The sequence below is a fragment of the Diadema setosum genome, chromosome 17, assembly GCF_964275005.1.
Source record: "Diadema setosum chromosome 17, eeDiaSeto1, whole genome shotgun sequence".
Taxonomy (NCBI): domain Eukaryota; kingdom Metazoa; phylum Echinodermata; class Echinoidea; order Diadematoida; family Diadematidae; genus Diadema; species Diadema setosum.
In genome coordinates, this window is record NC_092701.1 from 24,451,862 (window position 1) to 24,467,649 (window position 15,788).

General features: G+C 43.9%; 1 protein-coding gene across 1 annotated transcript; it reads right to left on the minus strand.

The window, feature by feature from the left end:
* Positions 1–1,213: 1,213 nt before the first annotated feature.
* LOC140240871 (probable polyketide synthase 1) lies at positions 1,214–15,365 on the minus strand. The gene is made up of 6 exons (XM_072320645.1): positions 15,255–15,365; positions 11,865–13,385; positions 10,907–11,104; positions 3,092–8,253; positions 2,247–2,366; positions 1,214–1,432 (listed from the first exon to the last, which is right to left on the minus strand). The coding sequence occupies exons 1-6, from the start codon at positions 15,307–15,309 to the stop codon at positions 1,214–1,216; spliced, it is 7,275 nt and encodes a 2,424-aa protein (XP_072176746.1). The 5' UTR covers positions 15,310–15,365.
* Positions 15,366–15,788: the final 423 nt, after the last annotated feature.

Consider the following 15,788-nt stretch of genomic DNA (forward strand, 5'->3'; position numbering starts at 1 on the left):
CATGCGAGTTTATTGCTGCTGCATGTGGTATAAAGTCATTGTCGTTCACATTATGTCCACATGTGTCCTTCTTGCACACATTTACTTCACTATCTACTCAACGATGGATTTATTAGTGCTTTATAATGCGGTAGAATTAGTTGTTACCGTGTAATTGATAACTATACGAAAGCGGCTGGAAAGCCCAGTCGTGAGTCTGTGCTTCGCTCATGAGGGTGTTCAGTGTCGCTGTCTTTACAGTTTTAACACACACTCACAAAAAGTAAATAAATGTGTAACATGCAGCGCATTCAATAAATACAAAACTTATAACTCGGCCCAGCTCATTTTGTGGGCTCACAATATTGCACAAATATCAGTTCTACTCAAATCACATAAAAAAATGTTACGCTGTTTACTTTAATCAAGCAGCTATAAATGAATAGCCGCAATAGCACAAGATGTACAAAGCTGATATGAGAGTGAGAGAGAAAGGAAGTACACAACGACGAAGCCTCTATGATCATTATTATTATTATTATCTTAACACGTCGAAGAGAAAATCTTTGTTTCTGTAATGCCGACAGTAAGTATGTCAGCACCTTCTTAAATTGAGGCTTTTAAATCATTCAGTGTAGTCAGTACAAACATAAAGGAACATTTCATGCACCTATACCATAGATTTACAGGTGTATTCAACGCATAAAGCTTTGGCTTAAACATAATCGAGCATCATGGAAACATTGATCCAAATGCTGTGGATTCTAGTCACCGCGCGCAGATCTCGTTAAGTTAAGGCGTTTAAATCATTCAGTGTAGTTCAAACATAAAGTGACATTTCATGCACATACCGTAGATTCATTCAACGTAAAAAAAAAAAAAAATGGTTTCAACATGATCAAGCATCATCGAAACATACTGAACCAAACGCTGCGCATCATTCTACTCACAGCCTTTCTGATAACATCTATTATTTTCATACAGCAACATCGTCATGAAACGCAAAAGTAATCCGTTACAAAAATGAACATCGAGATTTGTATCTCAGAGTTATTGTTCATAAATTCATGCATGAAAGAAAAAAAAAATGATAATAAAAAGACTGCCTTGATTGTGAATTACCTCCTCATACCAATATCAATGATTTGAACGTTGATATGGTATCTTAGGAGCACTGGGAGGACACTTTTCAAGTCCTGTTACTTCCGTCGTCGTCGCGTTGGTGGTGGCCGGCTTAGATGACCACGCTGTTGTCAATGGCCTTCTCCAGCAGCAGTCCAGTGGTGATGCCGCCCAAGATGTCCAGCTGGGAGATGACCACGTTCAGCTCGCGGCTGGCCCACGTGACCATCTCCACGGCCATCAGGGAGTCGACGCCGTAGTTAATCATCGGCTGACGGAGGTCGATGGTGTCGGGATTGACGCAGAGCAGGTCTCCGAGCTTGTTCTTCACCTATACAACAGTGATGATGACGAACGAAAATTGGTAGTATTAAGTGACTTGTATCAAACAAAGATCACTTCTTTGATGCCATGGAAGGCTACAGAAATTACTTCCCGTGCTAATGCTAAACGATATTGTGCATTAAGTGAGCTTTTATAATCAAAATTTACGGTTCGTGTCACTGATTAGCAATCTCGGTCGTTAATTCTAAGTTAATCTTGGTATTTTGATGCAACGACTTCTCAATTTGGCATGGGATTAGAAGAAAGCGGATTGATTGGTATCCGTTTTTTTTTTTTATTTCCTCGTTTCTAATTTTTGCTGTTGTGTACTGCAAGATTTCAATTTATAGTCAAGGTATCGTGTTGTTGCTTTGATAGTATCATGAAACAAAAAATGCCTTGTATGGTAAAATCTAAATTTTATCAGTCTCCTCTGAAAATGTGTCATTTTCCGTGGAATATCGTGCTAATTTTCAGAAATAGATATTTTTCACGGGGGGGGGGGGTGGTTCTTTTAGGAGTGTTCGTCACACATCTTGAGCAAATTTCTGAAGAATGATGTGTGGAAGAAAGTCTTGGAATAAGTGAGGAGTAATTAATGGCAAGGACATGACACATGATTTAAACATTTAAAGTCTTTCCTCCTGTACGTATTTCATAACAAGCAATCATGTATATAAAAAATGGCTTTGATAAAATTTGTCCAGTTTAGTTCAGACTTGCACGAGGTTTGTGTATTCTTTCCTTTGCTCTATTCCCTCGATTAACCACGCCCATGACTGACTTTCCCTGAATGACAAAAACCCTCACACGACATTTACCTGTTGCTGCAAATCCTCCAGACTAAGTTTGCATTCTGACATGGCCACTTGTTCGCCTGCCGCTAGGTGGCGGAATTTCAGGGAGTGGTCGTGGCTGAACTTCAAGAGTGCCTCCCAGTCCTGTAATCCAGAATTAGACAATGAGCGAAAGAGCATAATGAGAAAACAATGTAAAATGTCAAAAATTATCTAAGTTTCTATAAATTTATTGTACGAAGGAAAGTGTGCAAACTTTGATACTTAGAATATGAATATTCCTTGACTTATAGCAAAATAGGGGAAGTAACACGGAAAAATATGGAATTGGCCTAGCTGGCAGCTGACAATTCAATATTTCGATGCCCTGAATGCCTTCACTCCAGCAAGCATTAAAGAAGTATTTTACTGTCTCTACGTACTCTGATGGCGAGCAACAATTCAGGCATTAATCATGGCGCTGTCGATCTTTGATCCACACTTACTGTAATAAGCTTCATCGCAATTTTGCGTGTGTGTAAGGGAGGAAAATGAAAGAGGAATTGAGGCGGACATTTACATTTTGCACAAAATGCTATCATTGAACATTCAAACGGAGTGGGATGTGCGCTTCTCCAAACTGATAAGCAGATACCGAAATTCATCGAATTTAATATCTGATGAATGATGCATCTTTTCCACGTTTTGTACATTGTCTTCCATTTATTTTTTGTTTTGTTTACGTTTTATCCTTAAACAACGAGATGTCTGAGACATTACAGTGTCAACTCAAGTCAGCATGATTTTGCATTACATAGGTCCTTTAGTGATGATCGATTCATTATGAAATTCAGAAGATGGAATATATGTGATTTAACGAAGATGATTACCTGGTTTGTGAGGCAGACGCAAGGTGGGGTGTCCGGTGACTGTAGGAGTTTACTGAGCACCGTCAAGAATTCTTCCACGTGCAGGCTGAGTTCTCCGTCGCTGACCGGCAGTGTCGTCTGCTCACCAAATTCGTATGCGTCGATGCCGCGCAGAGCGCCCACTTGCAAGTTGAGAGCCGGCTTTCCCTCGGAGCGCCTCTTCACTGCGAAGCACTCCAGATACGAGTCCCCGGTCACGCTCGCGAGGGAGGATGGGTTTCCCCATGCAACGTCGTCACTGGAAAGGGTGACGAAGTAGTCCAACTCAATCTCCATCTTCTGTGTCATGATGTGGAACAACTTCGCTGGACGAACCTTGGAGGACAGCATCTTTTGAAGGCTGTCGTATGTCACGTCTGACATCGTTTCTTTGCCGGGCAAGCGGTAGCCACCGAGACAGAAGATGCCACGGACACTGGGGGCTTTCTTTCCCTTCAGGCCTGTTAGGACTTTAGCAACACCTCCTTCGGGTCCTCGCACGTGCAGATCGTGGCAGTACTCGTAGACAGTCACGCCCTTGCTCGTCAGGTATGAAATCGTTCTGCTCGCCCTGGACTTTCCATCTTCGCTGAGGTAGCACATAGCTATGTGTCGCGCTCCATTGTTGGCTATCCACCGAGCGACAATCTGTGAGATCCCTGAGCCAGCTGCAGTGACAATGTAGGTTGCATTTTCTTTGAAAAGCTGGGTGGTGGAGATTACCTTGTTGGGCTTGAAAGATGCAGGGATCTCAATCACAACTTTGCCGTTTGATGTGATATCTGCATCAGCAAACACAGTTGGGTAGTCGGTGATTGGACGTACCTGGACATCTAGAGGTTTGACTTTGCCGTCTTGCATCAAGCCGGATACCTTCTGGAGGATTCGCTGAACTAGCGGCTTCTGATGTTGAGTCAGGCTGTCAATGTTGCAAGGGATGAGTGATCTGTTGTTCTGCAGTAGACGCATCTGGAGTTTGAAGTTTGTGTCGTCATTACCGGTTACAGTGCAGAATCGGCCACCTGCAGCGAGTAGTTCTATGCTCTTCTCCAGCTGCTTTCCTTGCAGAGAATTGAACACTACATCGACACCGGCTTCACCTGCTGCCCTCATGACATCGCTGGCAAACGATGGAGAGGAATGTGATGGGACAACAGTTGCTCCGAGCTTCTGTAAAGCGGCTCTCTCTTTGGTATTATCCGTAGAGCAAATTATCTTTGCACCGGCTTGTTTGGCAATCTGCACTGCTGCAGCCTGCATTCCCAGATCTGAGACTTGGATGAGGACCGTCTCACCACTTCTGATGTTGGCTCGCTCTACTAAGGCATAGTAAGCACTTGCGAAGGATGAGCTTGTTGCTGCTGCTTGGGCTGCACTCACTTTCTGTGGTTTCTTTACGACAAGTTCAGCGCTAGCAATGGCGTATGATGCAAGACAGTGATCTCCGAAACCAAAAACTTCGTCCTTTGGTTTCACATTGGAAACGCCCTGTCCCACCTTCTCCACGACACCACAGAATTCCGTGCCAAATGCTGCATGGTCTGTATCACTTGAGGCAGTGCCCTGGGCAAGGTCAATGTCCTTCTTGTTGATACCGACAGCAGACACCTTCACAAGCACTGTTCCAGGAGCTGGAGTCATGTTAGCCTGGTAGGCGATGCCCAGATCGTCAACGGTAGATTGCGCCTTTAGTGGATCTGTATCTCTCGTTACTTGCCAGTATGGAGTTTCAGTCACCTTCATCTCGGGAAGCTGCATGCGGGAGAGTCTTGGTGCCAGGCAGAGACCATCTTTGACCACCAGTTCCATGTCGCTCTTCTTGTTGCCGAGGATGGTGCTTGTCAGCGAAGATGCCCAGACCTTGTCGCCATTTGTCACGTCTTCTGGGATATCGATTGTCACGAATGGAATTTGACATGCATTTGCTGCTGCATGTACCATTCCAGCGCCGGCTGAGTTGATGGGCCTCTCCCCGGTTGTAGCTGCAAAGGTGACCATCCATAGTTTGCAAACGTTCTCCACGTTCACACCAATCTGGTGCAAGAAGTGCAGAAGAACCTTGAAGCCATTGTCATGATCGACATTCCAGACAAATATTGCCTCCATGACTGCACCATCCTCCTTCAGCTTACCCAGATCTGCCTTCATGATTTCCTCGTAGCTGACAGAAGTTACTGTGCCAGACAGAGACGACTTGACAACATTGACGAACTGGGCGTTGTCTGGATGAGATACCACAAGCCACTGCTTGGAAGTGGTGACAGGAGCGGCCTTGGGATTCTTGCAGGCATCATCACCTCCGGCCTTGCGTCCAATCAGCACACTATGGAAGAGTTCTTTGGGTGATGACAGGCCAACGACATCATCGAAACCATGCGTTTCAAGTGCCGTCTTCCATTCTTTCTGGCCCATCCAGCAGCATTCTGTTCTGAAGTCCTCGAACACCCAACACAGACGCAGTGCACCGAAGATGAGCTCTGCGATGAACTTGATTGTCGTGGCCTCAATGAGAATCATCCATCCATTGTCGCAGATGAGCTCTCGCATGTAGTAGATGGCCTCATCCATGTCACCTGTTGAGTGGAGAGTGTCCAGGCAAATCAAAATATCAACAGATCCGGGAACAAAGCCCTGACCCTCGACGTCCTGCTCGATGTCCAGCTGCTGGTACTTGACAAATGGATACTCAGCCAAGTGATCACGGGCATGCGGGAAGAAGGCAACGCTGAGATCTGTAAAGACATACTCAACACGCCCTTCCAGGCAAAGGTCTTCCAGGAATTCAAGGATGTGATGTGTGAGACCGCCCATTCGAGCACCAACTTCCAGGAGCCGTACAGTGGACTTCGTCTCCAGTGCCTTCAGTACAGCCTGTCGCACAACCTCTGCTGTCGCCTTGTAGTAGAATGTTGTGGTCAGAGAGTCGAGGAAGTAGGACGCCATGCATTCTGGTTTGAAGAGGAGCGTCATCGCTGATTGCGGGTTTCGAAGTGTGGTTGGGAGGTGTTCACCTAGACTTGTCGCCATGCTGAGCTCTTGTTTCATTTCTGGTACTTTCTTGAGCATTTCCTCTCTGACTCTTGGAATATCTTCGTACTTGATGTGGGGAACTGATGTGTCTGTCTTCAGTTTTTCAAGTCGGCGGTAGTAGCGTTGATCCAGGTAATCAGACCGCTCCTTGACTGGCACCTGGTCCAAGCCATTCTTGATGTAGGCCAAGCAGATGGCACCCATGTTGTGGTAGACCTCTTCGGCCCTTGTGATGGCTTCCATGTAGTCTGGGAAGAGTTTTGTGAGACTGTCCTTTTCAAACACCTTTGCGACATCCTTGATTGCTGGCAAGTGAGCTGCAACATTTTGCCACTCTCTCTTGTAGAGACATTTGTTGATGTCGACGCTGGTCTGTGTGCCACTCGTGTTTGTGCACACACAGTTTTTGATTTCTGCGAGGACTTTTCCGTTGGGCAGGGCAATTGTGATGTCACCTCTCAGGGCATAGCTGTCACAGTCACTGACGGAAGCATGTGCGATGAGTTGCTCCCCAGGAGGTAGTAATGGCACGTTCATCTTGATGCTTCCCACTCGGCTTGCCTGGTACAGACTTGAGCGTGCTCCCAACGCATAGGTAAGAAGCTGGAAGCAGGCGTCCAAATGGGTCGTCTGAATTATCTGCTTGTTGTCTTGGGCTGGTTCAAGGTAGCCAATGCTCTCCCCCTTGCCTCGACGCACTTCTGTCAAGACTCGGAACTTTGGTCCATACTCATGACCCAAGTCCTGTAGGTATCCGTAGAACTCGTCCGCAGTCTTCTTCTCTGCACAGCGCTGGAGAGCATCACCGACTGCAATGCTGGCATCGTCCGCCACGCCTTCTTCAATGTCCGCGCAGCTCTGCACCTCACCTTTGTAGCTGATTTCGATTTTGTTGCCATCCCTGACAAGGTCCAGGTTCAGTGTCGACTTCTTTGTTCCAGTCACCGTCTTCTCCTCAGGCCAATCAATTGAGTTGCCGAAGGTGACGTTGTTCAAGATGGGAAGGGCGTTACCAGAGCCGCAAGCCTCGAGCATGTACTCCACAAACCCTGCCTCTGGGAACACCAACTTTTCTTTGACCAGCCTGTCATTGAGGAACGGGAATGTTTCCAAGCACAGCTGTCCGTTCTGTCCCTTGAATGTGCGATCGTCCAAACCAAGTCGTCGCTTTCGGCGATACTCTGGCTCGAGCATGAAGGGCTTGTGCTGCCATGGGTACAAGGGAAGCTTGGTGTGAATGGCTGAGTCACGGGTGATGTTCTTCCAGTCTAGTGGCACGCCATTGTTGTGCATGGTACTAACAGCCCGCAGAGCGCACAAGCGATCATCTTGATTTCTTTGCCCAGATGGGACTGTGGTCAGCTGGATCTTGATGCCAGATCCCTTGGCGATCTGATTGCAGGATGAGAGGAGAGTAGCAGATGCAGCACACTCAAGGAACATGTCGCATTCCAGATCACGGAGAATGTTCTCGATGGCTGACTGGAATTCAACAGCGTTGCGGATGTTGTCCCACCAGTACGCCGTCTTGAAGTCTCCCTCGTACCGGGCTCCAGTCAGGGTGGAGTAGAATGGTATGTTTCGCACTCCAGCCGGCGTCTTGACTACTTTCTCCATTTTCGCTTTGAATGTCTTCTCCGTGGGGTCCATGTCGGGCGTGTGGAAGGCGCACTGGACACGCAGCTGCTTGGCTATGGTCGGGTTATCGGCGGCAATCTGCTCGATGGCCTGCGTGTTGCCAGCAATGGTGATTGCGCCAGGTGCGTTGATGGCAGCTACGTAGAGGCGCTCGTGCTTGCTGCACAACTCTCTTGCCTCCTCCAGCGTCATTCTCAAGGCAGCCATACTGCCGGTGCCTTTCAGTTTGCCCTGCTCAATGCTCCTGATGTAGATGGTCTCCACAGCTTCCTCCAGCGTCATTCCTCCGCACGCGTAGGCAGCGGACACTTCCCCGAGGCTGTGACCGACGACGCAGGCAGGCTTGACTCCCCAGTGACTCCAGAGGTTGAACAGACCGAGCTGGATGAAGAGGATGGCCGGCTGAGAGACTTCCAGATCGTTGATGAATGCATCAGGGTTGTAGTCGGCCGACTTCGGACGCTCGACAAACAGAGCTGTGAATTGTGAAAGATATATTCAAACACGTGAATAAATTTGTTTGTCAGTTCGAATTAATCCTCTGAAAAAAAGAAATATTAATACAAGGATTGCGTTTTTGCGGACAAGTAAGAAAAAAAAAGCAAATGTAGAGACGTAACGGGGGACACACACACACAAAAAAAAACAACAACAACCCAAGGATATGTATAACTCGGCACAGAAATTCGGACATTAAAAAAATGTACTTCGAATTTCAAAGTTACTCATTCTTTCACATGAACAGTTGATTATAAAATGAACTTAAGTTGTCTATATCAATGCAATATTACTTTCACATGTACAGTTGATTACAAAATAAACTTAAGTTGTCTATATCAATGCAATATTAATTTCAATTCACGATCCACATAGAAGCTGTTTAACAAGTGGAGGACTTGCAAAAGAGGGAAAAAACATAATAGTATCTCTTAAACAACATCGACACACTTGATGGAATCTGTTTATAGATTACCCCTTTGATACAACAATCGCATGCGCACGCTTTCAAAATCAGAGCGGTGGAATGATATTGCAAGTGGCACGGTTTCTTTGGGCAAGAGATTATTATTTGCAAGGGGACGTTTTCGTGTATTATGAAACACTCAGTAAAGTGCGCTAATTTGAAGTCAAAATAGCTTCCTTTTTCAGGTTTTAGATATATGCGCTTGTCATTGAGAGCCAACAGAGTATATTATACAATGTTTTTAAGTTCGCATCATGTTGTGGCATCACTTATTTAGTTTCCTTTTTTTTTTCACGTAATACCAGAATTGTAATACCAGAACAATTGGTTATGTAATGCATATCACACGAAATTTCTAGTAATATACTTTTACAGTGATGTTTATACACATTGATATTGTCCCATAGCAACTGCATAGTTGATAGTGGATGCTGCTTTGGTAAAGTTCTTGAATTATTCTAACATATACCAGTGAACCCTACCAAAGGACCGAAATCGTTCATTTACTAGACGTTTTGCATGTGTAGTATACACAGATATATATATATATATTTTTTTTTTTTATTCGATAATAAAGTGTAATATAGTCATCAACGTTAAACGACAAATTCAACTTCATTAACATATGGATTGAGAGAATGCAGCAATATTATTAGAACACATTAGTGAAAGTTTGAGTAAAATCGGACAATCCGTTCAAAAGTGATGAATTTTTGAAGTTTCAGTTCCGCGATCACTGGATGTGAAGACTACCACAGCCTGTGATGTCATATGTGTAGAACGATATAAAGAAAATATAAAGAAGATTCAAAATATTTTTCACTTTTCTGGCATACAAAAGAGCACATGACCTGCCTCTTTCAGAAGGCAGGGGAAGTGATATCAGCTTGAGCATATATCGATATAATCAAGAGTTACACAAGCTGAGGGAATGTGTATTTTCATTTTCAAAAAAGAGTAAATTTTGTGGAATTCTCTTCATATTTTTCTGTATATCGTTCTACGCATGTGACATCATCAACTGTAGTAGTCTTCTCACACAGCGGTGGCTGCACAGAAACTTTAAAAATTCCTAACTTTTGAACGGATTCTCTGATTTCCCCCGAACTTTTACGCATGTGTTCTACTAATATAACTGCATTTATCAATCATCATGTATATGAAGATGAATTTGTCCTTTAATTATGAACGCGATACGATGCATTTCACACAGGCCTTTATATATCTCATTTCATAGAGTAGCAAGTAGAGAGATTATATCTATCAATTTAACACATTGGATTGTTTTCATGCGTTTACACGAGAGATTGTCTTTCTTTTCATCAGCACACCAAACAATAGATATCACATGCATTTGTCTGTCCTTAAATCTTACATACAGGATATTGGCATTAAGGAGGTGTTGCATCGATGGGGAGGTGACTCTTCGTAATTCATGCAAACATATGTTTAGGCTCTACAGCATAACAGGATGTCATACACTCAAGTCATGCTCGGCACCGCTCCAGCGCCAAGATGAAATTTGGAGACGAAGGAAACATTCCACGTTTAGTTGAATTGCAAGCTGTATTTCAACGTAAAATTTCGAATGAAGTCCTCTCATTTGTTTAGCAGACAAGTTTAGCAAAGAATAATTCACAGTTATAAACATGTATTTCTGTTCTCATAATGGGCAAATCGAAATAAGATAGAAATTCAGCTCCTCTTGAAACGTAATGTTTTTCCAAGTTTGCGCATGGTAGTTTTCTATCTTATGATTTGATGTATTTGAGCTTTCAAATGAAGTACTCCGCCAAGGCGTGTTCCAGCGTGTTTTCCTACTTATTGTTGTTAAAAATGTAGTTTTACACCGCAGTTGGATTCGCTGCTCCAGTTCAAGACACACGCATTCATTGTTGCCAGAACATTTAAAGAGAGAGTGAAGTGATAAACTCGGAAGCCTTTTCTGCTGTGAGAGCTCTAGACCTGATTACTGATGTACTCCTTATCTAAGCACCTGGGCACCACCTACTGTTAAGTGCATAACTTAATTCTCAGGGGTGCTGAGCATGACTTCAATGGTGAACAGAAGTTCCATCTTCATCCGTAACACCCCTTGTTCATGGTGGGATTGAGGTTAATACATTTTGCTAAAGTCACAAAGGAAAACGTGACCGGTGACTTACATTTCTCCTCCAGGACGGACCAGCCGCTGATCCTCTTGAAGATGGCGTCACACTCGTCGATGGTGCGCCGGAAGACGGGCTCGGTCTTGTAGAGCTGTCTGCCCATGTTGCTATACTGCTGGCCCTGACCGGGGAAGATCACGCAGATCTTGGGTTCCGATGAGTAGATGGCGCTAGTCGTCGCATTCTCGGCACTCCCTGAAAACAAAAACAAAACAAGAAATACCACTTATCTCATTTGACCGACCTCTCGTATCAGAAGTATTGATAACCAAGTGAGAAAGACATTCTGAATTCGTAGTCTCTCAGAAATATCGTAAAAAGTGCAATAATGATAGAAAAGCTCAACATTTTTGGGATGTAGATCTGTTTGAGAAACTGTGAAACAATATACCTGAAGTTTTAAAACTTTTCGACTTTACGAATGAACTTTCAGTCAAAGTTCACAAATAAGTTCAATTTAACTCTGGAAAAACACAAAAAGCAAAAGTAATAGAATAATGACTTTCCATTAACAATGTCTTTCCCATTTTAAATTTGATTTAACTTGTTTCGTTCACCTTTCATTTATCTGGTCGTCATCACACATCGCTTGCAGTAGATAATGTAAGAGTTCGTGTTATATATCGCAAGCAATCTGTGTAAATGGTAAAACAAAGCGATACATACAGCATGCTTGAAGGGCTACAGCTCAAGAACGGTTTAAAGTAGATCGTGACCTTCTCACATGTGGAAATGTGGAATTTTACAAGTGTTACATTTAAATGAAATATGCATTTTTGTATGGGGGTTCTTTTGTTCGTTGTTTAATTGCTTACTTCATTTCTGCGTTTTCCTCGATACATAAACATGAACTAGGGCCGAAAGATAAGGACTAAAATGGCATGACAAGATATGTCAATAGTTTCAAGCAATGTACTGATGACAGCCTGATGATTTAGGAAAAATGTCCACTTACCTGTTTCGACGAACTCTTTCATCTGAGCGCGGAACTGCTTGCCGGAGCTTGAGATGACGGTCAGCCTGTTCTCGTGCAGTCGGCGTCGGGTGGAAAGCCAAGACACGACGCTGAGGGCGTCCTGGTCTAGACTCACATCCTGCCACTGCTTCGCCACGGCAGCCAGAGCTTCGGGTGACTTGGCCGTAAGAGGAATGACGATTGGCTGGCCCTCGGTGTCATTGTCACCAAACTTCCAGCCGCACGTCTGCTCTGCTGTCAGCTGCTTGGCTTTCATCTTTGGCGCTTCCTCGAAGATGCAGTGAGCTAGAGCGCCGGCGAACCCGAAGGAGTTGAGTCCGATGATGTGCTTGTCGTCAGTCGGGAATGGTTGGACGTCTGTCACGATCTCCAGATTCATCTCGTCTGGGTTGATGTGAGGGTTTGGAGAGACGAAGTTGATGGTCGGAGGGATCGCCCTGTGCTCCATCATCAAGGCCACCTTGATCGCAGCGGTGACTCCGGCGGCGACTTCGGTGTGACCAAAGTTACTCTTGACGGAGCCGATTTTCAGGCGTTTGTCGCTGCTGCGTGCGAAGGCACGGGATATGGCTTCCGCCTCCAGTGGGTCCCCAACCATGGTACCTGTACCGTGGGCTTCCACGAAGTGCACGTCATCCATGTTGATGCCAAACTTCTCGTAGGCTTCCTTCATGACGAATTCTTGGGCAGGGGGAGAAGGCATGGTTAAGCTGTTACACGCTCCATTCGCGGCAATGGCGCTTCCGCGGATGACGGTGTAGATGTGGTCATTGTCTGCAAGGGCCTGGTCAAGAGGTTTCAACACGAGGGCGCCCCACCCTTCGCTGCGGACGTATCCGTTGGCAGTGCTGGAGAATGGACTGCAGCGGCCGTCAGGGGACAGAACACCGAGGGCGCTGAACCCGACAGTGATGTCTGGCAGCATGATGTTGTTACACGCCGACATGAGGGCGATGTTGCATTCTCTGTTCCACAGACTGGTGCAAGCCAAATGAAGAGCAGTCAGTCCACTGGCACAAGCCGTGTCTACCGCAAAGGACGGACCTCTCAGGTTGAAGGCGTAGGAGATGCGATTGGCCGAAACGCTGTGGGCAATACCGGTCAGTGTGTAGGCGTCGGTGGTCGACGTATCCACGAGCTGGATGGCGTGGTCCATCATTCCGATGCCAACGAAGACGCCACAGGACTCTCCCAGTAGGTCTGGGTTGATGCCGGCATCTTCGAAGGCTTCGTAGTTGACCTCGAGGAGATGTCTCTGTTGGGGGTCGAGAGAGGCGGCCTCACGTGGGGAGATCTTGAAGAAGAGGTTGTCGAAGCCGTCCATGTCCTCGATGAGACCGCACCGACGCGTCACCATCTTGCCCTGCCTGGTCTGGTCCTCATCGTAGAAGTTGTCGATGACCCACCTGTCGGCGGGGATTTCCTGGATGCACTCCTTGCCCTCCAAGAGGACTTTCCAGAAGTCGTCTGTAGTGTTTGCTCCACCGGCATGGCGTGTGCCTATGGTTGAAAGCAAAACGATGATAAATCATCATAATATACATTCCTTCTTAAATTTCAAGCTTGCACACTTCTGTGTTCAGAAGAGTTGAAATAAGTTGAAATATTTATGATACGATGCAAAAGGGGGACCATGCAATTCAATATAGAAAAGCATGCACACGTCCACACCCCCACACTAACAAACGAGGTAGGACTCACTCGATTTTGAGATATATATGTATGGGCACAGTGACTCAGGGGTAGAGAAGAAGAAAAAAACAACAACTTTGAAGTTAATGACAGATGCATGAAAAGAGAAAACTGATTTCAGAGGATAGGACAAGAAGGGCAGAAAAGTCGAAGATGGTGTATGGGCAGGGAGCAGAGGAGGGATGGGAGAGAGACTAAGGAAGTACAGCTAATAAACTCTCGGAGGAGCATATATTTAATGGCAGCAATTTCATGATATTGCAGCACGATATTTTCCTCATGTTAAAGACAGTTGCTGGTAGATTTAGGAACATTATTATTTGATTACCATTAAAAATCCTTCCTCTTTAAATAAGCCTAGCATCGTTAACGTTTTATTGATATCGTTGCCTTAAAAGGTATCATGTAGGGTAACTTATCATGCAATGTCATGACAGGTATGGTAGTGTGGCACTAAGAGGGGGTGAAGAGATAGGAAATAGTGATAATTGTATCGAGCAGTCAAAGAAACGGCAACAACAATAACAATAGTCATTAAATAAGTGCATGTGACTGTGCCCTAGTTGACATTCTCCTTAAGAAAACAACAACTGAAATTACAAAAAAAAAATATCAACAGAAAATATGAATACATGATACCTAAACTCACTACACAAAAGATACATGCGGTTTTGAATGAGATGAGGCGTGTGCGAAAAGAGACTCATGCAATGATAAAAAAAATTCAAAGAGAGTGAGAAAAAAAAATCAGAACCACAACAAATACATATTCGATTGTTTGTTTGATTAATGATTTCATGAATTTGAATTCGATTGTTTGTTAGGGTTTTTAACGCGTTGTGATGAGGGGATTGTAATGAAATCTGCAGCTTAGTTATCTTTATTCTCTGTCCTTATTTGTCAGCGCTATTTTTTGACCGTTTTAGAAATGTAAAGATAAGTCATCATCAATATACAGTATGAAGTGAAACGATCTGCATGACAGTCATATTGTAAAATTTCAACGACTTCAGATTTCAAGAACCTTTGTTCAAACAATTCTAAGGGGTGCTGGTTTTCGAAGTATTTCGCCACTACTCCTAGATTGTGTGAACGTCGTGGAACGGTAACTGTTCTATCATCGTTAAGCGCTATCAACAACAGCACTATCATCATCGTCACCATCATTATCAATATCATGAAGATGATGGTCGTTCCATATTTTCATTATTAACTATCATCACTTCCTTCATCATCGTTGTCACTGTTGCTGCTTGTTAAAGGTCCAATTTACCTCTCGGAGCAGTGATTTCAAAAATGTTCAAAATATCACATTGATGCATATGTGTAGGTCTGCTGTATCACAAAATATCCTAACATATAACACTTTTTCAATAAAGCCTAAAATATAAGGAGATGTCAGTGTTTTTCTCAATAAACCGTAATTGTCGACGGTTTCGTCTGGAAACTTTTTATTATAACTATTGTTCACATTTTGTGTATTCAACAACACTTAACATCGATTATACGAATTCAAATTTTTTACAGTGGTTGTTTCTCTCCCTAACTGTCGTTTTAGAACTATTCTAAAGCACCAATGCTGGGTTTTTGTTTCATCTACAAATGGTAAATTATGCCTTTAATATTATAATAGTTATCATCATTTTCGAGGAACTTAATCCAAGGGTTTCTACTCACCGATGCCCACGACAGCAATGGGGAAATAGCCCCAGCTTGTTTTGTTACTTCCCATCTTGTTTTTTCTGCGCCGTTTTGTTTCCTGGTTTTCGGAGCTGATGCTGATTTCTCCACGAAACTGCAAAGAACAAGTCATTACAGAAAGACATTTGTTTATCTCAGCATTTTATTTTCAGCGTTCAAGGATCACTTAAGATTCCATTTACATTATCAAAAACTTAAAATAAAGCACTATATTAAGTTGACATTTGTTGATGTATGTGCATGCATAACATAGAGATATCTAAATGATAAACGAATGCACTTAAAGCTAACATCATATTGATTGCTTCTCAAGAAACTACACATATGGACAAGAAATAATAATTTTCTTAACAAAAGTGAAAAAAATGATATTAAAAAGGTATCGAAATTGACCTAATATCTTTTGTAACGTGAAGACCAGCGATGATTTTTTTTTATTTCTCCTTGTCAATTATCTTATTTTTCTATTGACGTTCTCTACCTGAGAGGCTGACATTCTATAAGCTTTGT